Genomic DNA, 27,107 nt, shown 5'->3' on the forward strand with positions numbered 1-27,107 from the left:
GATCATGGTCTCATGGTCCATACCGACTAAAACAACCCTCTTTCTCCAGTCCGTATCCCCGTGGGATGGCCGTTAGGCTTTACTTCACGGGGGGACGTATAGCATTGCTGCTCTTCCTCTTATTTAGGTATTACGCCACAGCTTTTCGCATCCGCTCCTTGCTTCTTAGGTCTTTTAATACCTCTGTTGCGAAGTTGCTTGTTGCTTCCCATGTTTGCTTAGATGAGAGCATCGCTGCTACTAGCGTTTCAGGACGAACGTCTGCTCCAATGATGTTTTTCCAGGTCTGCCGAGCTTCCTGGTAATCTGGACATGCGAAGAAAACATGCTCAGCGTTTTCGTTCTGTCCGCTGCATGTTGTGCAGTCTGGAGAGTCTTCGTGTTTGAACCGGTGCAGGTATTCTCGGTAACAACCGTGCCCAGAAAGCATCTGGGTCAGGTAGTAATTAACTTCGCCATGTTTACGGTTGACCCATGGTTTAATTTGTGGAATGAGGCGATGGGTCCATCTTCCTTTAGTCGAGGTATCCCATATATGTTGCCACCTTTCGATACTCCTTCGTCTTTCATCCGTTTTCAACTCGGCCATTGTGAGTGTAGTGTCGGTTTTCTTTCGGTTGTACAGGTTCTTCCGTTCTTCTGTTAGGACTTCAATTGGAAGTAACCCTGAGATCACGCATGATGCCTCCACGGACACGGTGCGGAATGCGCTAGCAATACGTAATGCGCTGACCCTGTACGTCGACGCGACCTGTCGTTTGGGTTGTTGTTTTTTCAGCACGTCGGACCAGAGTGGAGCACCATACAGGAGTACCGACGTTGACACAGATGATAATAGTCTTCTTCTATGTTGTTTGGGACCTCCAATATTGGGCATGAGTCGGGCTAACGTTGTTGCTACCACCGCTGCCTTGGTTGCTATGTGTTTCCTACTGGTAATAAGTACGGCCTCGGTTTTGTGTTTTGCTAGCTCCAATCCAGCTGAGTTCATCCATTCTTGAATTACTTGAAAGGTCCTATCAAAAACCCAATTTACTTCCTCCAAGTATTTGGCTACTACCACCACTGCCAGATCATCGGCGAACGCAACGAGTTGTGTTTCACTTGGTACTTTACATTTGAGCAGTCCATCGTACATAATATTCCATAGAAGGGGACCCAGTACTGAACCTTGCGGTACTCCTCCGGTAACTCTGTATTCCTTAGGTCCACCTTCAGTGTCATATATGAGGACCCTGTCATTAAAATAGCTGGCTAATATATCCTGAAGATAATCTGGAACTTTCAGGTTTGAAAGCGCTGCCATTATCACATCCCATCTTGCTGAGTTGAAAGCATTCTTTATGTCTAAGGTAGCAACAAGGCAGTACTTCTTGGAACCTCCCCTCCATCTAGTCCCGGAAATAGCTTGTTTAGCGGTGTCAATCACAAGTCCGATAGCATCTAGGGTGGATCTACCCTTCCGGAAGCCATATTGGAAGTTCGACAGTAGGGGTTCGACTACTTCTTCAATTCTGTTATGTATTATTCTCTCAAATATTTTTCCAGCCGTGTCAATCATACAAAGAGGACGGTAGGATGACGGTTCATCGAGGGGCTTATTACCTTTCGGGAGCAGTACTAATCTTTGCCTTTTCCAGATTGTGGGAAAGATTCCTTCTTTGAGACAGGCGTCAAAGGTTTCCAAAAAGATACCCGGTACAGATTTAACTGCCTGTTTCAGGGCTACGTTAGGAATTCCATCTAATCCGGGAGCTTTGGTGTTTCCAATTCTGTTACAGGCGTCCATCAGTTCCTTGTGTGTGACAGGGGGTATTACAGCGTTCTTATTATGGACTATTTTATGTTTTAGCTTAGCTTGCTGAGGGAATAGCACGGTGACTATTTTCTTCAAGAAGGTTGGATTTGCAGGTGATATAGTCCGGTTATATTTTAGTTGTTTCATGACCACTTTGTACGGTCTACCCCAGGGATCACTTTCTACCTCTTCCAACATTTTTGTCCAAGAGTTTCTTTTGCTCTCTTTGATTGCTTTGTTTAACACTAAGCGAGCTTCCTTATAGTTCTTGTAGAGTTGTTCAAAGTGAGGTGTTTTTCTGCATCTCTGGGAGAGTCGTCGCGCACGGATGCATTTTCTCCTTAGCTCGGCAATGTTTTCATTCCACCAGTAAACCGGTGGCAGATGGTTCCCTGTTCGTCTTCGAGGCATGGTTGCATCACAAGCAGTTGTTATCCTCCTGATAATCTCCCGAGCTTTGTCTGACGCATAGCGTGCTTGAGTTGGTCGATCGTCCATGGTAACATGGAAGAGTTCGGGGTCGAAAATACTGACCTTCCAGCCATTTATATTTGATTTTTGCCTCACTGGTCTGGATTTTAATTGCCCGCTCGATACCTCCCAATATAATGCTCGATGATCGCTCGCAGTATAAACCTCAGAGACATGCCAAGAGGTATTTTCCTTTGCAAGAACGCTACTAACAAATGTGACATCAACAATCGAGCTTGCTTCGCCTCTACTAAATGTAGGTTCGTTGCCTTTGTTCAGTAGGACCACATCTATTGCAGACATTGCCTCGATTAACGCCTTTCCCCTAGCATTTGTGCTTTTGCTGCCCCAGTCAATTGCCCAGGCGTTAAAATCACCCGCTATCGCCACTGGGAAGTTATTTTGCACGTCATCTACAAGGTTGTCTAGGAGATCGTTAAATTCTTCTATTGATAGGCTGGGTGCGGCGTAACAACTGTAAAAGTATATTCCTCCGACCCTTGCCTTCACAAAGCCAGTAGTGATCTTATTGTTGATACTTTCTACGGGGCTCTTACCACAGGACCATAAGGCAACTTTTCCATCTTTGTCAGTGAGCCAGGACTCACTACTCATGTGCTTATAAGGCTCGGAGATGATTACCACGTCCAGTTTAAGCTCACGTGTTGTCTGCATAAGAAGGTCGTGTGCAGCCTCACAGTGGTTAAGATTGATTTGTATTATCTTAAGCATGGCTCCGCCTTTCTAACCGTCTGAAGTGCTTTCCTGAGGACGGGACATTTGCTTGAACCGGCAATATGCGCAATGTTCTCTGTTGACCCGTGCTCTAGGCACAGTGCGCATTTGGCATCCCTGGTGCACTCGGCAATTTTGTGACCAATCTCTCCACACTTTATGCAGCTCTTTGATTTGTCTACCTTGCTGTTGCAATTGTGTGCGAGGTGTCCATAATTCCAGCACCGGTAGCACTTAATAGGTTTTTTGGTGCTTCTGATCCGACAGTTAACCCATCCTATTTTTATTTTGCCATTTTCTAGTATTTGTTTGGCCACCCTTGAATGTAGTCTTACCGATGCCGTAATAGTGCCTCCGTAAGCTTTACGCATGTTTTTAATGTTATCGAGTGTGATATTATTGACATCGGCTTGACCCACAACTTTTAGGAGTGCTTCCAGGATCTCCTGTTTCGTTGTTGACTCCTCGAGATCTCTGATTTCCACATCTTCTTCCGGGACTTTGCTTATAACTGTCGCGTCTTGTCCGAGGAGCTCGGAAATGGCCTTTTTCAGTTGTGGAGCTTTATCTGTGTCCTTTCTGCTCAAGATAAGGAGCATATCCCCAGAGGTGGTCCTGCGGATCTTATCGACGCACTCACTCATTTGGTTCGCTGATGGATCCCGCTTTACTCGTTTCAAGATATCGGCATATTGTTCCTTCTCCTTTGGGCGAATAATGAGCGCATTAGGTCTTTCTCGCTTCATTGGTTTTTTCATTTTACACTTTTTCTTCTTTACCTCTGTCCATTCTGTTTCTGATTCCGGTTTTTGGTCCACAAGTAACAGAGATGTCTCCTTTCTTCTAATTTTCTTCTGTTGTCTAGTCGTCTCCTCTGGTGAAGTTCGCTCCTTTCTCTTCGCTTTGCGCACTCTCCTACTTTGGGGAGTTGTCGCTTTGCTGATCTCTTCCACTTCGGTATCCTTCGCTGTTGTTTCAGAATATGTTCTGAAGAGCGATGGCGAGGTTTGAACTTCTATGACAGAAGTTGGCGGTTGTTGCACTTCCAATTTTTCAACCACCCTCTTGAAAGAGCTACCTAGTGTGGCTACATATTTACGGATTTCACCGTGGACATTCATTTTCCCTTTTATAAATTCTGCTAGAGCAACGATTGTTTGTTCATGTCGCTCTAATGCCTTCTTTAATTCCTCCTCTTCCATCGTTATATTTTTATTTTTTTTTGAAATTGACTCCATCTTGTTCCCACGAGAACCTAGGGAATAAACAGTCCGCTCCGGCAGAGCCCCGGTTGCCGGAGTAAGGCCACTTAATTACGCCTGAGGTGGGACCTGGTACCCTCAGGGGGGAGCGCTAGCGACGACAATACCCTGTCGCCTTCCAGTCCTGGGCACGCTAGACCACTGACATCGGGTTGTGTTTTGTCCGCGGGGGCTATTTTATTTCACCCCTACCCTGTGTCGCATAATGCGAGCCTCGGGCATTCCCCTATCCGCAACCTGGGGACGCGCCACGTAGCAGTACACCTCTGCCGAGTGGTTCGTGTGTGTGTGTGTGTGTGTGTGTGTGTGTGTGTGTGTGTGTGTGTGTGTTTGGGTATGTTTAAGCTATTACGGAATATTATAAAATGTAGTGTAGAAGCGCCTCAGTATCCTCATAGGAAAGTGTTTTTAAATAATGAATAACTGTTTTTTTTAAATCACGATGATTAAGTCTATGTATATCCAAAATATTATTAAGACGATTATAGAGGTAAATGGACCTTGCTTTAAATTGGTGTTTAGCAAAAACTGTTTTAGTACATATAGTGTTAAAAACGTCTTTCTTTCTCCTTCTATTTTCAGCTGATTTGTCAAAAGGAGCCATTTTACGAATTTTAGTAGTAACTAAAAGAATTGTCTAACTGTTAGAAGATCGCAGATTTTATATAGTTCCGAAGTTGAAAACCTTCGCGGTTTAAAATACATCACTTTAAGTAGACAACGATGGCCACGTTCCACGTCCAAGAGTTTAGTTTTATTTGCTCCACCCCAGATAGGGATACAATAGTTAATTACAGATTGCACAAGAGATTTATAAATTTGGTTAATGAGTTCAGGAGTGGTTATATGTCTTAACATTTTAAAAATCCATATAAATTTCCGGGTTCTTTCATTAATATAGTCTAGATGGCAATACCAAGAGAGGCGATAATCTAAAATTATGCCTAGATATTTAGTAAAGGAGACTTTTTCAATTAAATTACAATTACAATTCAAGTTATTTGTATTATTACATTCATGAAGTTTTAAAGAAAAGTTATTATTAGGTTGAGTTCTATTGTTTATTGAGAAACAAATATAATTCGTTTTTTTAATGTTTAATGTAAGTAAATTCAATTTAAGCCAATCATAAATCTTTGAGAGACCCAGTTGAGCAATAGAGTACACCATATTCCATGAGCGCCCAGAAAACACTATAGCGGTGTCATCTGCGTACGAAATGATTTTACCACCATCAATAGGAAGGTTAGTAAGATCGTTAATGTAAATTAGAAACAGAGTCGGGCCAAGGACACTACCCTGGGGTACACCAAAAGTAATGTCCATATCCCGACTCACTTGATTATCAATTTTAACTCTTTGGGTGCGGTTTAACAAATAATCCGTTAACAATTTAAGAGGTGTTCCCCGAATTCCTACACGCTCTAATTTGTGAACAAGAGTGGGAAAAGAGACGGTATCGAAGGCCTTTTTTAAGTCCAGAAAGACAGTTAAACACTTATTTCCTAGGTCAAGTTGGTCTATGATTGAAGATGTGAGAGCCAAAACTGCATCTTCAGTGGATAACCCATGTCTAAATCCGTACTGTGAATTCGAGAGTATACAGTTTTTTTCAAAGAAGTTTAACAATCTATTATTTAAGAGTCTCTCAATAACTTTAGATAAAGCAGGTAAAACTGAGATTGGCCGATAATTATTGATATCGTCCCTATCCCCACCCTTGTGCACGGGGGTAACAATTGATTTTTTTAAGAAGAGTGGAAAGACGCCCTGCCTGAAACACAAGTTTGCAAGATGGCTAATATGAGGGGCAATAGCAGTTATACATAATTTCAAAAATTTTGTTGGTATGTTGTCCCAGCCAGGGGCACTGTCAGATTTAAGAGACATAACCACACTTATAACTTCGCCAGGGTCTGTTTCTAAAAGTACAAAGGATGAGCTTGGCTGAGCAGGCAAGCTAAAACTGTTATTATCTGGAGAGACGGATGGAGGATTATTCAAAAGATCATCTGCCAGAGTTTTACCAATATTCGCAAAAAAGTAATTCACAGAGTTAAGAGAATCAGTAGACGTTTGTTCTAAGTTAAGTAGGTCTTTACAATGCGATTTATTTGTCTTAAAGTGAGTTATTTCTTTAATAGATTTCCATAATTTCTTCGAATTCTTAGCGGATTTTGCAAGTAATTGTCTATCATATTTACGTTTTAATTTTTTTATCAAGTTGTTACAGTGATTTCTATATCGTCTAAAGGTAAGTTTCAAAATTTCATTGTGTGGATCAGATCGAAGTTGAAGCTGCATTTTGTTTCTGTTTCGGATACATCTAAGAATGCCCTTTGTTATCCAAGGCTTGACAGTACGTTGGTTCCTCGGAAGATGTTTAGTAATTTTACTTTCTTCTAATGATTCTGTAAGGTACTTTATTAAACGTTCTGTTACTATATTAGGATCATCACAAAAAAGCAATGATTTTAAATTTTTATTAAGAAGTCTATTATAAGCATCGTCGTAGTCAATATATTCAAATTTTTAAAAGGTTAAAATAATACAAAATTACAGCTGTACAAATAAAAACTTGCTTATTCAAACCTTATGCAATGCATAGATATGATAAGAATAAATAAAGAATAAGGATGTCATAATTTCTTACAAATAAATTTGGAATAACGTCGATGTATCTATGCTCACGCTATGCAATAGGCGCAAAGCGGCAACGTCGCAATTCATTCACTAAATTATGAAAAACATTGAAATTGTCTACGGTTAAGCCTTGATGCTGTCATTTTGCTGACGCTCGTTTGACTTCGTCGAATTTGTTGTGAAGTTTCATCATACGATGTTCTGTTTATTTATTTTTTAAATATTTATTGGAAATAATTTAAATACTTATATCATTAAATATGCAAGCAAATGATAGATAACGCTATCCAATATCTGGAGAACAGAAGATAAACCCACCTTGAGATAGAGAGTTGCCAAATAACTGGTACTCAAAACATACAACTCCAGGCTTAGAAGATTTATATTTTCAACGAAAGTGTATATTATTGTGATAAGTTTAGAAATAAGTTTTATGTATGTATGGTTTGGCGCATGTTGTAAATAAATAAATCATTATAAATATCAAAAGGGTTTTTCATAATTTCGTATATTTTGACATTTCATACAAAATTTTCCATTTCAATAGGTACGTAATGAAATTATTAATTTGCTCAACTTTTTCTACTTCTCGTATTACTCTCATTGCTATTATCTCAAATTTAGATTGAAAATGCTTCTAAAACTTGTAAAACACAGCACAATGTACTAAAAGATATGTTATAACTCGGTTATGTCAGACTTATACTAGGGTGGTAGCCGGAATAAGGACGGAATAGCATTAGTATGAATACTTATTACGAAGTTATACTAGGTTACATTTATTTCGTGTTTATTTGTATGATTTTTCCTTATTCTTAGTTTATTCTTTGCATAAAATGTTATAACTCGTTTATTTGTACGGCTGATATTGTATAAAATATGGTTTTCAAACACAGGTTTACATTTAAACCATATAAATCTAATCATTAAAATCTCAGTTCAAAAGTATTTACTGTACCTACTGATCATTCTTCAATATTATGACAATTACCAAAAAATAAAAATAAAACAATCAAAATCAGGGATTATCTTTATTTCTGACATTTTAGATACATCGGAACTTCCATTATGCTCTTCTTCACTTTCCCTACTGCCATGACATCCCCTGTGTAAATCATTTCATCGATTAATTGAATTCACCTTTAAAAAAAAAACCAAGAAGGGTATGTTATAGCAGCTCTATACAGTGTGTCCGGACATGACATACCGATATTTGAAGGGGCTATTCTCCAGGTATTTTTATCGACAATTCAACCCCTCTACAGTCCCCTACCTCACCCCCCTCAAAATGGCAAACTTATCAAATTGTAATAACTTCGAAAGTGAGTGTCACAAAATACTAAATTTGGTTTTATTTGAACAATAACAAGTTATTCTAGGGACCACTAAACAAATTTAATTGATAAGAGTGATGAAACATACTTTAAAAAATTCGAAAACCATTTTGAGGGGGGTGAGGTAGGGGACTGTAGAGGGGTTGAATTGTCGATAAAAATACCTGGAGAATAGCCCCTTCAAATATCGGTATGTCATGTCCGGACACACTGTATAATTCCACACAGAGAGAACACTACCGTCACCAACCGCCCGATTTGTTTTTGATTGTGTATGACCGTGAATTGACTTCTATTTCTTTTGAACAAGTAGCGAAGATTTGCATGCGCATTATTAATTTTGGAGTACTGTACCTTTGGAATAACTGTGCCCGGACGACTGCTTCATTATTAATTTACTTTGTTATGTTATTTTCTTTAAATGAGAATAAATGATTTTTTAAACCAAAGCGTTTATTACATCGTTTTGATAAGAATCCTTAAATAAATGAAGGAGAAACCTAAAAAACTCAGTAAAATCTTATAATAAAATATCATCTAGATTAATGAATAATACAAAACCAAATATCTCTGTTTCTAATACGTTTCGAGATTTGTGTCTATAATAAGTTTTGTTCACAATATAATATTCTTTTAAAGTATCCAAGTTTCATCCACTGGCCGCGAATGTTCATCATGACGCGACGCCAACTTTACCCAACCCCTTTGTTACAATTCAATAAATGCAAGACATTCAATCCTAATAAAACACATAGGTACTTAGTAGACAATTATTATTTCTACTAGACAGATTATTATGTTTTGAAAAGTATGTATTTACGTATGTTTACATGTTACACTGTTGCGCCAGAGGACGTGAATTTGATGACAATATGTTGTGTCAACCTAGGGGTTTATAGTTAAAAATTGGTTGTCTGTAAAGTCGGTTTACTGACGATAGTTGAACGTGACAACGTCTTAAGCTTCTTTGTCGCTCGTTCCGCGCTCTCGCTTGCACTTCAAGCCTTACATGGAACGCCTCAGAGCGAGGTAACGCCGCATGAGTCATGTTTTTTCGTGCGTGCAGCCGGCTTTATCGAATTATAAGACGTTGTCACGTCAAAAATAAGTTCAAATACTCACGCAACTTTAGTAGGAAAGATCTCGCAAATGACACAGAACAACACCGCCTCAGTGCAACTGACGATCGCTTCGAACACACAAGAGAGCAGAAGGTTCTCGAGCGACGAACGCACGAGGTTCAGCCCGAGCGCCGCCAGCCCGGAACTTATTAACATCATTACTGGAATTGAGAAAGTGGATTGTGAAATGAAATATTAAACAATGGTGATGAATATATGGATATCTAGCATATTGGTCGCTTTTAAGCTATTGCATAGCTTCTATTGCGGACCTTGAGCGTGGGGACCGAATCGAGAAATTCTGTAACGAAAAAACCTCACGCTCCCCACTCCGACGGGCGCGGAGGTGTGGCTTGAAGGCATGCAATAGCTTTACCGCGGCAGTCCCCGAGTGTCTCACGTATTTTTTTTTAATCTCTAATATCAATATCAAAACAATTTCTTTATATTACAATTTAATAAATTGTTTTGGTATCGATATTTGAGATTAACGTTATTAAATCGGTTTCTAACGATGCAGGGAAAGCTGTACTTTATTTTCAGAAACTAGAATTTCTCCGACATCGAGGTTAGAATTAACAAATTCAAGCTTATTACGTACACTACATTTGTAATTTCATAAATTTTTGTTTGTCCATCTGTATGTTCGCAATATACTAAAAAAGGTTGAGGGAGGTTTAATACATATTTTGTTATCTTTGAATGTGGGTGCGGCCGCGGACATTAGGCAGGACCCACAGAGGGAGCGTAGTAGTTCCCAAGGAACCACTGCGTGAGGCGGCACGGTCAGTGTCTCACGTCAACACTGACCGTGCCGCTTCGTGCAGCAATTATTTCGTGAGGCTGTTAGTACTTTGTGTATAATTAGTTAACCATAAACTCCAGCTAAAGTAAGGCCAACGAGAAGCGATACCAAATGTAAACAAAACACATGCAAGGTCATTGGGAGCGTAACTTTTGGAAAGTTGGATTTATATAGTTTTAAAAAATATCCGGCAAATTGTAATAATACCAAAAAGGATAGTCTATTTTTATAAATTTTATCATAATTTGAATTATTGTATAATGTAGACTTAAATTAAATAACTTTTTAATTAAAATAATTTTCTGAATCATAAAATATAATAAGAACAATAAAATGACCGAATGTTGGCGAATCCGTCTTGACGTTGTTATGTTTTTGCCGAGAATACGAGACATTACGACAAAGGCACAAGATGGAAAGAGAAAGATATTAGATTGTCAACGCCACAGTTGTTTTAGGTGAAGGACCTTTTGTATCGCTTCTGGTTGGCCTTAGTTTAGTCATGTAACCCCGTGACTCACCGAGCATGAGCTTCTTGCCGAGCATGTTGATGGTGAGTCCCACCCACAGTGCAGTGGGCACACAGCTCAGCGCCACCACCAGCGTGTGGATGTACACCGCGTCGTCGATCACTTGCGGGCACTCCGCTTTGCCCTGGGGTAAATTAGATAGCTATAGCCAAATCGATGACTAGATAAACTCAAACCACAGAATACATAATAGTAGCTAAACGCTACAGAACGGACACTCTCCGCCTCCCGCCAAAATTAAACACTTACCTCACCCCGCACGATCAGTCTAAAAATGGTCCATATTTTTCTGCAGGGACGATACGCAACGAAGATCGACAACATTAATCAAATTGACTTAAAGTAATTTTATTATTTTGGATTTGTGATTATCGTTTTTCGTAGAAAATGGTTAGATATTGCGCTGTTTACGGATGTATTTCATCAGAAAAACGCGAATTTTTTTTACGCTAGTCAAAAATGTGCCAACCATAAAGCGTATTTATTCATTACATAGTAGCGTAGTCATTAGATAAGTATTTTTAACATTTACCACCGATTCGGAAAGCAGTATCTATGGAGAAGAATCGGCAAGAAACTCCATAGTTGCTCTTTTAATAGTAGATAGACTGACTGTTGACTGACCGGTTGGCTTGGTTGGTAGTCTTGCCTTCCAAGCCAGAGGTCGTGGGTTCGAATCTAATAATACGAATACGTGGATTCGAAATAATAAGTGGGTCGTTTTAATACACCTGTGCATAAGATATGAATAAAATTATATTCAAATTTCCCATTTTAAAAGACGTCATTAAAATAACAAAAAGTAACATAATTGAAAACTTTAATTATAATATTAGTTTCTTATTCTAATTTTACACAAATATAAAGACAATAATATATTCGTTGAAATAATAAAACTTACCAATAGTTCGGATCTGGTGACATTAGCGGACACTTCACAAACCCCGGCGGATATATCCGGGTAGAGAGATGAGAACTGGCTGAACCGCTCGAAGAGATCCGGGAACCACATCATTAGTGTGTAGTAACTGAAAAAATTGTTTGTAAAATAGGTTTACGATCGAGATGTTTACGTGATAACGTCTTATTGGTGGCAGCGCTTGAGATGAGACGGGAGATCGGTCCGTCTCTCTCTCGTTATACCTGCGATCGCGCTCGTGAGGTTTTGGTGTGACACAAGTTTCTGAACATGTCACCCGACCAAAACGATTTTAAAAACGTTATCACGTTAATAAGTGGATTATAATTAAAATAATTGTACCAAAAAGATATCGTATAAGTCAGTTAAAAATATATATCATAGTTTAAAATAGGTATAAATGGAATAGCACAAATGACACCCGTAAAAGCTTAAATGCTGTGGCTCGGGTGCCAACGCCCACTTTCACACATAGGTATATAAGTTCCATCTCAATTGTAACAATGATATACAAAAAAATTTATAGCTATAAAATACTTGTTCTTACAAAATTACTATTTATTCCTACAAAAAGCGATAGCTAATTTTTTATCAAATTTGGAATTGTTGCATAAAAATATCTAATGTAAATCTAAAATTCTTGATACTTACAAGATATTTTAATACTTCTTACAAAATTAAAAGAATAATCAGCAACATGCAATAAATCATCTAAATATTATAAAAAGACTATTTACTATAAAAAATATATTTTCTCACAACTTAGAAAATCTAAACTCAAAAAATTTCAACATAGAAACTATAGACATTACATGATCATAAAAGCAATCCCACCCATCAAAAACCATTCATCTCGCTGTATAATTAGGTGTCGCTGAAAATCAGCTCTGCAATGAAGGCCTATGCTTTTCATTGTAAAATGCTGAGCGGCAATCCTTTTAGCATGTAGGTTGTTAGATTAAGTAGATTGTAAGTACATAAATTGTTAATTTTAACATTGCCTATCTGCTAATAAAAGTTTATTATTATTATTTTATTTTTAAAGTGAAACTTTTATTACATCGTCTCAAACTGTTTGGTCTGTGTAGCGCATGTCGCGTGTATCGCGGCTGCCGAGTAGGTATACCTACTCGGCAGCCGACCGTCACGCGACATGCGCTACACAAAGCAGTGTTCGGAACCGTGCGAACAGTTTCACTTTTACCGTGGTTTCATAAAACCACACGACATTTTTTTTATCTCACCTAAACATAAGTCCAAAGTCCACAAAGCAGCACAACACCAGTAGCCCAATATAGGGCGGTGTGACCAACATCTTCTTCCGTCTCCAGAACGCCTCCCAGCGCTGGCTCCAAGTGAGCGGGGTTTTGGTCTCATTGCCGTTGGTGTCTACTACTTCTTCTTCTTCTGCGTCTTCGCAAGCGCTTATCATTGATTCCACCTGGTTCGAGATTAAAATTAAATAACATTCTCAACAAAAAAAAATGTGTGCGTGCACTAGTGTACACACGTAAGAAGTGAAACTTCTTTATGACCTTAAAAATGTCACGAGTATGGCGTAACGCAAAAATGTCACGCGTACGGAGTAACGCAAAAATGTCACGCGTACGGCGTAACGCAAAAATGTTACGCGTACGGCGTAACGCAAATATGTTACACTAAATTTTTGTCCAACCCCGATAAAGAAGTTTCACTTCAATAAATCGCGTTTAAAATCCGTTAAAAAGTCTTTAATTTCTAAATGTAATTTAATTTCCAAGTGTAAATACGCTCGTAAAATCAAACACTAGAAAATACTATTAAATAAAATTCTCAACAAAAAAAAACTTCACTCTTGAGTTACATAGATATTACACAGGCTAAAAATAATAAGCTTCATTCCTGAGATACATATGTAGATATATACTATATAGATAGGTAGACTATGTTTTGTTTTTCTTTTCGTGTTTATGGGTTAAAAAGGATTGAAATTTGAATCCTGTAACTAAAAGTAAAAGGTATGTAGGTGGTAAATGTTAAAATATATGTTATGACTTATGACGATTCAAAAGTGCTTCTAGAAGAAGTCTAATTGAATATATAAATGTTTGAGTTTGAGTTTTAAGTTTGAGTAAAAAATATTCCTGCATAATTTATTTTTCAAAAACAATTAAATTTCGATTATTTAGGTCACGAATACGATACGAACTTAAAAAATCAAAGTAAACATAATTATTAATTTCTAACACATTAAACACTAGCAGCCGTACAAATAAAAACTTGCTTATTCAAACCTTATGCAATGCATAGATATGATAAGAATAAATAAAGAATAAGGATGTCATAATTTCTTACAAATAAATTTGGAATAACGTCGATGTAACTATGCTCACGCTATGCAAAAGGCGCGGAGCGGCAACGTAGCAATTCATTCACAAAATTATGAAAAACATTGAAATTGTCTACGGTTAAACCTTGGTGCTGTCATTTTGACGCTCGTTTGACTTCGTCGAATTTGTTGTGAAGTTTCATCATACGATGTTCTGTTTATTTATTTTTTAAATATTTATTTGAAATAATTTAAATATATCATGAAATATGCATTAAATGAAAGAGAACCCTATCCAATATCCGGAGAACAGAAGATAAACCCACCTTGAGATAGAGAGTTGCCAAATAACTGGTACTCAAAACATATTCAACTCCAAGCTTAGAAGATTCATATTTTCAACGAAAGTTTATATTATTGTGATAAGTTTAGAAATAAGTGTTTTATGTATGTATGCTTTGGCGCATGTCGTAAATAAATAAATCATCATAAATATCAAAAGGGTTTTTCATAATTTCGTATATTTTGACATTTCATACTAAATTTTCCATTTCAATAGGTACGATATGAAATTATTAATTTGCTCAACTTTTTCTACTTCTCGTATTACTCTCATTGCTATTATCTCAAATTTAGATTGAAAATAGGTTCTAAAACTTGTAAAACACAGCACAATGTACTAAAAAATACGTTATAACTCAGTTATGTCAGACTTATACTAGGGTGGTAGCCGGAATAAGGACGAAATAGCATTAGTATGAATACTTATTACGAAGTTATACTAGGTTTGATTTATTACGTGTTTATTTGTATGGTTTTTCCTTATTCTTAGTTTATTCTTTTCATAAAATGTTATAACTCGTTTATTTGTACGGCTGTAGAATTTTACATTGACATTTTTTTATCAACGTAATTCATGGTCAAACATGCCAATCTTTTAAGTCAATTCCAATTAAACTTGTTTAATGGAGGCGTGATTAGCAAGCAATGTTAATTTGCCATCTCTAACATTGAACTGTTTTAAATTGATTGAGTTATATGTACTAACACAAACGTATTATAGATCAGAAATTAAAGATTTTGACGGATTTTAAACGCGATTTATTCATTATATTATAAATTATTATCTCCAAGTTTCGCACACTTTGCAGCGAGCGTAGACACGGTGAGACTGTGTCAGTCTAATATAATGAATAAATCGTCTTTAAAATCCGTTAAAGTCTTTAATTTCTAAATGAATAACAACAAACACCAGAAAATACTACAGAAATAATATTTTCAAATTTAATGATTGGGGAACTCCAATACATTTTTTTAAGGTGAACTAACCGGGAAGTCCCTCTCTGTCAGCTTGGTGTTAACAACAAAGATGCGCTGCAGCACGTGTAACGCCTGCTCCGTTTTGTCTGCGTGAAGCAGGTACCGCGGGCTCTCGGGGAACGGCAGCAGCAGCAGCACCACCAGCAGGCTGGGAACCCCACATGCTGCGACAAATACCCGCCAGGATGTGTATTGGAATGCTGCACCCTCGGCGGTTATGTTGAAACGCGGGTCTTGGATTATGAGCCACGCGATTCCTGGAAACATTGGGAAGTCGATAAGTAAAAAAGGATAGTGTCAAATTGTAAGTGGGCTGGATGATACGACAGATGCTGGAAAAATAACTAATAGGTAGGTAATAAAAAATCAAAAGTTTGAAAATCTTAAATTCAAAGAAATATAAAATTCTTCCAGATAAATAGAAAATTTCTAATCTATACTAATATTATAAAGAGGAAAGGTTTGTAATTATGTATGTATGGTTTTCACGCATAAACTACTGGACCGATTTTGATAAAATTGGCACAGATAATCTTTAGATTCTGAGAAAGAACATAGGCTACCTTTTATTGCGAAATATATACACAGGCGAAGCCGGGGCGGACCGCTAGTAATATTATACAGGGTGTCCCAAAAAGTAGTGATGAACGGAAGCTGGGAGGTAGAGGACCTAGAGGGCTATCCGAATCACCCCCATGTATGTTATGCGATTTTTCGTATTTTCGGAGTTATGACGTTTTTTTCAATTTTTCACCTATCGCCGAGTACGATGATATTTTCACTCATGGTGACGTCAATTATTGCGCTAGATGCTTGATTTTTTTTTTTTGTTTGCTAAACTGAAAGATAGGCCAATTCAGTATGGTAACATTTAGAAAGAAAGAAAGAAAGAAAGAAAGAAAGAAAGATCATTTATTTGACTCCACAATAATAATTAATAACAAACACAATTGACACTGAATACAATACTTAATTATTATTATTATTTACTATCGTTAGATCTTCGAATGGAATAAAAAAAAGAATTAAATGCCAAGAAAGATAAAATTACCCAGTATGTTCACCACTTCAAGGGCCCTTATAAAACTAAAATCACATAAAAAAAGTTTTCCGTTTGGCTTTTAAAAACTTGCTCTATCTATCAGGTAGCTACCCTGAAAATTTCATTTTATTATTCAGAAGGCTTCAATCGAAAAATTTAAATCTAAATGTGGTAAAGTGCAAAAATTGAATTAACATGATGATCAAAAATGTGTGCGTGTACTAGAGTACACACGTAAGAAGTGAAACTTCTTTATGACCTTAAAAATGTCACGAGTATGGCGTAACGCAAAAATGTCACGCGTACGGCGTAACGCAAAAATGTCACGCGTACGGCGTAACGCAAAAATTTTACACTAAATTTTTGTTCAACCCCGATAAAGAAGTTTCACTTCAATAAAAACAAATTAAAACCAATAACAAGGTGTTTAATTACCAGAAATTTTTAAAATGACCCCGCTGTTGCTCAGTGTAAGTGCGACATCACCGTAAAAAGTTGTGTTTTAAATGTCTGAATGCCCTTTTATCATTTTTAATGGTTTCTTCTGCTACTATGAATTTTCGGGTTATTTCGTTCAACAAACAGAAATATTTTTTTATGTGATTTTATTTTTTTACGGGCCCTTGAAGTGGTGATGTTCACCACTGGGTAAGTTTATCTTTCTTGGCATTTAATTATTTTTTTTTATTCCATTCGAAGATCTAACGATAGAAAATGTTACCATACTGAATTGGCCTATCTTTCAGTTTAGAAAACAAACAAAAAATCAAGCATCTAGCGCAACAATTGACGTCACCATGAGTGAAAATATCATCGTACTCGGCGATAGGTGAAAAATTGAAAAAAACGTCATAACTCCGAAAATACGAAAAATCGCATTGCGGGTGATTCGGATAGCCCTCTAGGTCCTCTACCTCCCAGCTTCCGTTCATCACTACTTTTTGGGACACCCTGTATAAAGAATTAGGTATTCAATGGTAAAAAACTACAGTAAAACGTTGACCTAGGTTCTTTTGGGTATGGTAAACTAAAAAATATCAATTTACACAGACCGTGTTTCTAAAACATAAACGATTTTAATCTTTCTGCAATATGCATCACAATATTCATAAATATTATTAAAGAGCTAAAGAAAATACCCACAAACTAAACAATCTCTCCCACGACACAAGTTCTCTTAGTGTGGGAGCTATAGTTAATAATTATAATATATAATAAGCAACAGCAAATTATATGTATTGTTAAATTGGTTTTGTATACTGTGTTTTTGCTGATATAAATAATTTTTCATTTTCAATCATTCGCTTCCATTACCTGGCAACAGAATAGTCCCAAAGGTCCAGAACACCTCCAACCTGCACAGCATCACGTCTCTATGCCGCAGGGACAGGAAGTCCCCGAAGTACGGGAACACCAGCCCCGTGGCCCCGATGATGCCGAACCCGGAGAAGAACCTGCGACCAGCACACGTCTACACACAATGGGTACGCTGCGCTCATTGGAATTAGGTGAGCAGTGGGGTATAATATAATAATATTAAGCAGTGGGTATAAAACTATTATATAAATTCCTAGTAATATTAATCAAGAAGCTAAAAAGGGAGAAGGTTAAAAGTATATCAATGAATCAACAAACATTTTTTTAAAACAATGAAAGCACCAGATTGCACTTATAATCTTCTTGTCCACGATTGAACGCAAAGATAAATTAAAAAATAAAAACACAATTATGTGCTTTTATTTTACAGATTTAGTGCTCAGACGCCTATTTTGGATTTGAATAGGTATTACCCTATTCTACTACTTTCCATAATTTTCATACCTGCAAGCGAGAAACGCAGGAAAAGTCTGTACAAGACTGGATAAGAATGCCGCTAAAGCATCCAGCAGAAGGGCTCCAATGATGGCCTTCTTTCTGCCCCGAGCGTCCGCCAGGTTACCCCAGAAGTAGGAGCCTACGCACATCCCTGGAAAAAGGAAGAAACAAGCTAATATAATTTTACAATAGTAATCATCACGACTTTGTGATTTTTGTACAAAAAGACAATGTCAATACCATATTTTTCTAAAATTAAATTAAATATGTAACATTTATTTTCAACAATTTCAACGTAGGTAATAATTTAACATTTATAACAAGTTATTAAGTGTGAAAACCTTCTCTCAGACGCCTATTTTGAATACCTATATTCGACATGTTTATGACAAGCCCTGTAGTAAACATTTATTTAGCAACAAAATTTAATTAACGTGTTGAGGAGCTGCTGCTGTCAACACTTCGTCTTACGAACAATGTATAATATGTCGTATAGTTATCGTTATATCGTTCTCATCAACATTGTTCAACCAATTTTTCTATTACATAAACACATTTTGTTCACTCACCAATAAGCGGTGTGGCGGTCAGCCGGCCCTTGTCACTAGAGGACAGGCTGAAGTCGCACTCCGCCGCCGGCAGCACGAAGCTGAGGGTGGTCGTGCTGAGCGCACACACCGCGTACACCGCGCCACATGACATGAGCAGGAGCCATTGGAAGCAGCCGTAGCCTGGAGAAGTTTTATGTTTATGTAAATGGAGGAAAAATAAACTCGAACTCAAGAATGGATTTTTTCTCGCTTTTGAATCGTCCAAATTTTTCCATTGGTTCGGAAGCGGGTTCTACAGAGAAGAGCCGTCAAGAGACCGTCTAATTAGGCATATTTTATATTTAGAATACTGTCACTCTTAAAATTAAGACGAATGTAATGACTCTCGTTTTTAACTCTGCATAAATTTAATTAATGATATAATAAACAGTCTTGATCCACTTTCTTATAATAGAACAAAGAACAGCAAGGACACTTAGACATCAAAATCATCATCTTCATCTTCTATATAAATACCCTAGAGTTCAAGTTAAAAATCCATGACTCATCTTTCTCCTTAGAGATCATTTATCATACCAAAACAGGAAAGCAGTTGGAATCGTAAATTGAGTCTTCAAAATGTGCTCACCAAATGTACGGTAAATTCCGACTGTCTCAAAATCCTATAATCGTAAAAGAGTCGTAAACTGGCCATTAATGACTTATAGCTCATAAACTAAATCAGATGTTATCATTTCAAGACGACAGTCGAAGGTTTTGGTTAAATTATATCCTCTTGGTGTACTTGTCAAAATATTGCTCATAAAATAATACTGAAAATTATTTTTAAACCTATCAATCATGACGGTATAATTTAGCCTCTGTTTCCTAAAATTATTTTACCGTAATAATATGCAATGATAAAACTTTTGGCAATCTAATGAGCTAACTTTAAATTTATCTTTGAAGATTTATTTAGGTATATCGAAGACAGAGGAGGAAATAAAATTGACGTTAAAACTGAAATTCATCATCTAACACCAATCTATAAAAAATATCTACGTCTTTCAATCGCAGGAATAGTCTGGCGAACGTCTAAATTCGTAAGATGAAAGGCTAAAGGACATTACATAATATTATTAGACGCGTAAACACGAAAGCTGTCAAGATCACCTCGCCACCTTTACCCTGAACTGAATTGAATAGTTTATGTACGTCATGAAAACGTGGTAGGTCGTATGACGATACGCGAGCTAAACTGCTGGCAGACAGTCAAATTGACTGACGCAAGGCAGAGCATGTAGCGGGATAGAAGTTTACTTTATTGCATCATTAAACTATTAATTAATGAATGGCAAAGGCGTTAAAAGCTCTAAACCAAATGGTCAGAATCTAAATGGGACCAACCGGAATAATTTTTTAATAATTCAAATAAATTCGGAAAAGAATCGGGCGAAAGGATTATCATTCATGAATTAGGCCACCATGTTTTTGGATGTTAAATACAAATACTAGAAGAACTACATTGTATAGTCAAATCTGATCATCTATGTTCTATGTCCTCAGACGGTATCCACGATTTGACACTACCTACCTCCACCTACCACTTGTATAAAACTGGAAGCTTCACGTGTTTTGATACTGTTAATGTTAATAGTATCTAAAGCAGCAGGGATGTGGAAAACCTTGAGAAATAATGTCGTAAGATATAATATAATTAGTAAAACCCGCGAATTTATTTAATTGAATTGAATACCGATAATTGAGATGACCAGACTGCATGATCTAGATAGATTGGAACCCTAATCCTGCGACACTGTATTACAATCGCTTACTCTCCCAACTTGCGTCTGATCAAAATGTTTGTAAATACGAAGACAGCTGACACAAGGCACATTCGGATATAAATAGATGAAAAACACATTCGAAATTATTGTGTACGTTTGATTGTCCTCACTTGCGTTTCAAATGCTAATGTGAAATGACTTTGTTTCAAATTTCACTTTATTTAAAGCAATTTACATTTTTTGCAAAGAGAGCCGCAATTCAATTTTAGATATTAGATGTTTTTAATTTAGCAATTAGGATTTAGGGGGATATGCTATAAAAATCTACGTTGATTCTAGCCTGCATCTTATATTAAGTTATAAGAAATTGAAAAAAACCAACACAAGTATTAACATTAATTAATAAACCCCTAAAAGCAAAGCCCCTTAAAACTATAAAAGCATACGTAAACACTGTTAAATCCACTGAAATCCAACCATATGAAATAGAATCTAGTCACATAAGTTTCAGGGCCAAGCTAACAAGATTGGTGGAAACCCGATACAATTAATTCCGGGGTGAGGGTGTGCCCTTGATTGTGATTATAATTATATGACTTTTGAATATATTAATTACTCTTTTATAATATCAATTTTGTAATAATGTTCATAAAGTGAATTAAAATTTATCTTGAAGTGGCTACTGCATGCAAGAAAGATTGAAACATAATAATCAAACAAAAATAGAACAAAGGGAGTAGTTTCAAATTTCAATAAATTAACAGTAAAAGTAATGCATAGATAAAATTATCGCAACAATGCAGTGGTTAACGTATCAACTAATACTCTAAGGATCGACCCCATTAATAAAAAGCCTCGGTCTGATACGAAAGACAAAGCTGCTTGTACATACAGAAAATCCATCGTTTTATAAATTATTTATCACATTTGAGAAGTTGGTTGATACTTATAATAGCATGGTGATACAATTTACATAGAAATTATCCGGACGACTGAACCTGTGCATTCGCACGGAAACTAATTAAAGCCAACCTTCAATTACTTTTGTGAAAAGCGTGTAAAGTTCATCGAATTAGTGCGACACGTTTGCTTTGTGTCGCATGTATTAAAGTTATATTTTCTTAAACATAAAAAAAAAAATAATATTCAAGAAGCTTGAACAAATTAATTAATTATGAATATGGCTGATATAAATCTGTGGTGTTTGGTATATACCTCGTAAGTGCAAAAATGGCCATTTTTTGTTTTTTGGCCATCTATACTGATAAAAACGTCCTCTTTCGTTTGGTCTATGTCACATAAGCCTATTGATAGTAGAAATACCTTAAATAGGTTGTATCAAAACCACTTAAGTACAAAAAAAAATATTTTTATTTGATACAAATATATTAATATAACTTAACATAGACTTGTAAAACAAATACTCAATCAACGAACGGCCATTTACAACGTAAGAGCACTTAACATAATTAGACCAAACTTGAATAATTATTATCATCACTTAACTTAATTGTACCAAATCAAATAAAATTATTTGTGAACTTAACAGGTCTTCTCCGGGTTCTCCCTTACTTAAATATAACGATATATATAATAAATATATATCGTTATATTTAAGTAATATTTCAATACGACCTTTTTCCGTAGGCAATTTCTATATTTGGGACCACACTTATATAATGTAATAAATAAAGAGTTGAAAATATTTAATTTATCACGATATAAAAGTAAAAAAACTATAACTAAATGGCTGCTCTCAAAGGATTACTACTACACAGAAAATGTAATTATCTCTAAGACCCGCTGTTAACGTGAGAGTCTATATAAGTTATTCAAACGTAAACACATTCTACTCATGCTCTTCTACCATTACATGAACCCACACTCCTCCAATCATACACACACGTAAGACATGTCACACACACACACACACTCACACTCACACACTCATACACTCACAAACACACCCACAGACACAACTTTTACATTATATATATATTTATATTTTTTACTTTATTCTCTGTTTAAATTACGTCACTATATTTCTCAACTGTAACATGGAAGGACATCGGTACCCGTAATACAGACTATAGTCTAGTACGGGACCATCGTTTTTGTATATTTTGTAATTGTGGTTGTGAAATAAAGATATTTTTATTTTTTTTTAACGTTATTTGGCACATAATTTAAATCTTCAGACATTAGGTCTCAAGCCTATTATCTATAAAGAAACATGCATGTGATGCAAGATCTCTTAGACTTAGTGTGTTCAGAAACGTTTACCAATCTTTAAATCGATTTAAAGATTGGTAAACGTTTAAAAAGCCAAATAACGATACCTACATGCACAAGGTTTGATTCTTTGTCTCTTCAAATTCATTCTTTCATGTCAGATTAGAATAGATTTAGAAAAATCGGAGCATAAGGCAACATTTCACTATGAAACTAAAAGATAAAAGCTGTTTGTTTACAGATTCCAAATTTAACTGCATTTGTAGCCTTTTATAAAAGAATCTTTGGACTTTTAATTTAAAAATCCGAAAAGTTACTACTAAACGAACATTCCATTATGTTATGTATGAAGGAATAGCTCAAAGAGGTGCGGATAAAATCGCATCATGCTTATGGCATTTTATTAACCGTTTGGCAGAAGAAGTAGAGTAGCTTATTTTATATTCAGTGTTTTCCAGGTCAAAAACTTTCTTTATAATATCTTGCCTGTTAAGCAGATATTGAAAGATTCATTCAAAAAAGAAACAGCACCATCTCCGTTCCCCGAGATAAATGAAAATGACCACCAATCGCCATGATGTAAAATTAATGAATGAATCTGACTTCTTTCCATTTTCGAAACTATTGACTACCTACTCATTTTATCAAAAGAAATACTGCAACAGACAAAACTACATTTGGTTAGAACTGTATTTTCTGGTTGATGTATGAAAAGTCTAATGACGTAAATTTTAAATACTCTTTGAGTGAAAATGAAGAGTTTCTGTATTTCTGGTTTAAGAGAACGTTGAGAGGTTTAAGAAAAGATAGAATTCTCCGAAGTGGCTTTGCCATTGGCCTCTAATGAGCCTATCAATATCGATGCTCTGAAATTCAAAGATATCTTAGATCCCCTGCCAATAAGTGATCCAATTTATGATGATTATTTCAAATCATTGTCTCATGGTCCGACTAGAAACAATCATATGACTTTCAGTGACAGTGATGACGACTATGAATGAATGTTGTAGTGGTACGTTTTATAAACAAATTTTATTTTACTTGATCCAGCTCGTAACTATTTGCAGGGTAAAGACATCTTCTCACAAGGAGAAGACATGAGCAGTAATCACCACGCTTGCTCACTGCTGGTTGGTGGTTTCAGACCAAAATCCCGGTTGCCATCACGATGTTTTCCTTTTATTAGAAATGATGATGTTTTCTTGTTATAAAAGATGTATCTCTGGTTATTAGAGAATCTACTTATGCATCCGAAAAAGACACATTGGTACATGTCGGTTGATGGGATCGATCCCGCAGCATCTAGCACGGCAGGCAAGCGAACTACCGTGACTTCTGAACCACACACACACACACACACTACTTTTAGGATTTTACTTTGTAGAGAGAGTATTAGAGAATTGCATATTGCACGAAAATCAAAATATTTCCTGGCCTTTTTATGAGTACTTATTTGTGGCAAATCACACTCCTATTCGTTTTTGTTTTTATATATGGTTAAATCTATTTGTATGGAAGACGTTTCCCCATAATATTTGTTTTTTAATGTCTGTTTATGTCTCCGTCGAAAAAAAAAAGAAAAATCCTTTCCATTAATAAAGGTAAAAATAGGAATAAATACTAATTAAGAGTACAATTAATAAATATGCTCTAATCCACTTAAGTACACACGTTTTAGACATTTTCACATCATTTTCACATTTTTTCTTTTGGTACAAACATGTTAAGTAACAATTACTCTTAAACTAGAACATTTTTTTTATTTTTTTTGTAAGTGTTCAAAACTTGAACATAATAGACATTTAAATATCATAAATTTGTTTTACTCTAGTGTTTATTCCGATCTGTAGCAACAGGGTAGCAACCGTGAAAACTTTCAAACGCTCATACCCAAAAATCACCATTTTGCACTTAAGTGGTACGTACCAAATACCACAGAAATATACCCAGTCGAATCTATACTAATATTATAAAGCTGAAGTTTGTTTGTTTGTTTGTTTGAACGCGCTAATCTCGGGATCTACTGGTCCGATTTAAAAAATTCTTTCGGTGTTAGATAGCTCATTTATCGAGGAAGGCTATAGGCTATATATCATCACGCTACGACCAACAGGAGAGGAGCCACGGGGGTGAAACCGCGCGGAGCGGCTAGTTTATTGATAAAAATGGAACTATTATATCTTTTAAAATGAACTCTACTAGTAAGCTTGATTTCATAACTTGAATAATCCCCTACACAGATCTCTTACGTTTCATCCCTAAATTATAACAGAGAAGGTTCTAATAAATGAGATGGTAATTATAATAAATCATAATTAGTTCTACATGAATCATGAAGTTTGTCCTTTCGTTTACTTCTTCAATAAACAGAAGACGTAGACAATTCAACCACGGTCACAAATAATAGATACATCATGAACCGAATTGATCTCCGTGTTTTATTTTATTGTTTTATTCAGCGTGAAGGTAATGAGCACTCAGATCGATTGTAGATTATTAGCACAAGTGCTCTCAATCAGTTCGCTATAAATAAATACATTAAAATCGGAAATGGTTGCGCCTGAGTGTTGCATTGCGTCAATAATGTTATTAATTTGCGCTTCGATTTGCTCGTCTTGTACATTTTATGTATATTTAGATGAAAAATATACATTTACTTCTTATTTAAATATTTTATAATCTTATATATAAAAATGAATCGCAAAATGTGTTGGTAAGCGCATAACTCGAGAACGGCTGAACCGATTTCGATAATTCTTTTTTTATTATATTCCTTGAAGTACGAGGATGGTTTTTATGTAGAGAAAACGTAAATATGTACCACGGGCGAAGCCGGGGCGGACCGCTAGTAATATTATAAATGCGAAAGTAACTCTGTCTGTCTGTCTGTTACTCAATCACGCCTAAACTACTGAACCAATTTTCATGAAATTTGGTATGGAGATATTTTGATACCCGAGAAAGGACATAGGCTACTTTTTATCCCGGGAAAATGACGCAATCCCGGAAATCCCACGGGAACGGGAACTATGCGGGGTTTTCTTTGACTGCGCGGGCGAAGCCGCGGGCGGAAACCTTTAAATGCGGAAATTTTATAAAAAAAAAACTGAAGTGCTTTTATTATGTGCATGTTCATTTATTGGATTTGTCCCGCAAACATGAACAAAATCACGTAGATAATAGGTAATATTTATATAATACTAGCGACCCGCCCCGGCATCGCACGAGTGCAATGCTGATACTAAATACACTACAGAAAAACTGTGAACGTTGTATATAAAAACATAGCGGCCCGCTCCGGCTTCGCACGGGTATAAAATATATAGCCGGGCGGCCGCCCGGTGCCGCCGCAAACGCTACGTCCCGCAACTGAGTATTTGAATAAAAAAAAATTATTGATTTTTTTTATGTATTTTGAAACTTTATTATTAATAATATTGATATTTAATGCAAATAACTTACAAAAAAATTTTTTCCGTTAATTATAAGCAATTAAAAATTGATGAAATTTAAGTTAGAATCACGTGACTAAAAACGCCCCATGACTGGTCACCACAGTTGTGACGTCATAATGTTATAGCTATTATTAACTGCAGTACATAGCGTTTACATACGATTTGTTAGTTGGTTCCGAATTAGTTAGTTAGTTACGAATAATATTCTTGATGTTGATATATTTATGATCACCGATTTTTGTCAGGAGTTGCCTTTGTAGTATTCGTACATAATGGTACAAAACGATAACTTTTGAGGTTCGCCATTTTTAATATAAATTTAAATAATATAATTAACAATTAATATAATTAATATGTAATTTAATAATGACAACAAAATTAAAAATACAAAAATATTGGCTATATTGTAAAAAATTTGGAAAATCCAAAAGTGCACGCCTCATAATTTTTTTTTAATAAATATTTATTAATTATTATTTTTGTTTATTTAATAACAATTAAACCACATCGAATCAGACCCTGAAAAATGAAAGGGTTCTATTCCTGAGCATACTCAAGCGTAAGAGAAAAAAAAAAGACTCGATTAGTAAAGTATTTCGGTCGCTATCGTGTTAACAAGAAAAAGGATCCTCACATACAGACACACGGACGTCCAAGACAGAACTTTTTAAACTGTTTTTTAACTAGTTTAAATAACAAAAATGACATCAAAAATATCATGAACGTTAAAAATAGTGTTTTTTCTTAATATGTGTGTGTATGTATTATCTTACAAGTGCAATGTATGATACATAAAGACATTTTAAGTTTGAAAAATCAGATGTTTTGCGCGAAGTGACAGTAGTACCCACCTCAACGCTTCGCTTATGAGGCGTGCAATAGATCAAAACACTGTATTTATTATTAACACGCTTTTATTAGCTTCACCTGTATGTTTGTATGTAACCGACTCCTTTCGAAGTTTCGACTCGATTTTGACCCACTTAAAACCGACGGATTT

The 27,107-nt window shown here is 36.0% G+C and overlaps 1 protein-coding gene across 1 annotated transcript in view; it reads right to left on the reverse strand.

Moving 5' to 3' along the window:
* Positions 1 to 27,107, reverse strand: part of LOC149908227 (uncharacterized) — a 58,893-nt gene that overhangs the window by 4,556 nt on the left and 27,230 nt on the right. Inside the window, exons 3-10 of the mRNA XM_090101663.1 lie at positions 18,673 to 18,834; positions 18,110 to 18,254; positions 17,603 to 17,742; positions 15,256 to 15,503; positions 12,863 to 13,059; positions 11,601 to 11,727; positions 10,691 to 10,823; positions 9,366 to 9,525 (exon numbers count right to left, since the gene is read on the reverse strand). Coding sequence (XP_089957789.1) covers positions 9,366 to 9,525; positions 10,691 to 10,823; positions 11,601 to 11,727; positions 12,863 to 13,059; positions 15,256 to 15,503; positions 17,603 to 17,742; positions 18,110 to 18,254; positions 18,673 to 18,834 — 1,312 coding nt within the window. The remainder of the gene's footprint in view (positions 1 to 9,365; positions 9,526 to 10,690; positions 10,824 to 11,600; positions 11,728 to 12,862; positions 13,060 to 15,255; positions 15,504 to 17,602; positions 17,743 to 18,109; positions 18,255 to 18,672; positions 18,835 to 27,107) is intronic.

Source organism: Colias eurytheme, chromosome 5 (genome assembly GCF_061535395.1).
Source record: "Colias eurytheme isolate Ceu_HAF_F1 chromosome 5, ilColEury1 Martin Lab GWU primary, whole genome shotgun sequence".
NCBI lineage: Eukaryota > Metazoa > Arthropoda > Insecta > Lepidoptera > Pieridae > Colias > Colias eurytheme.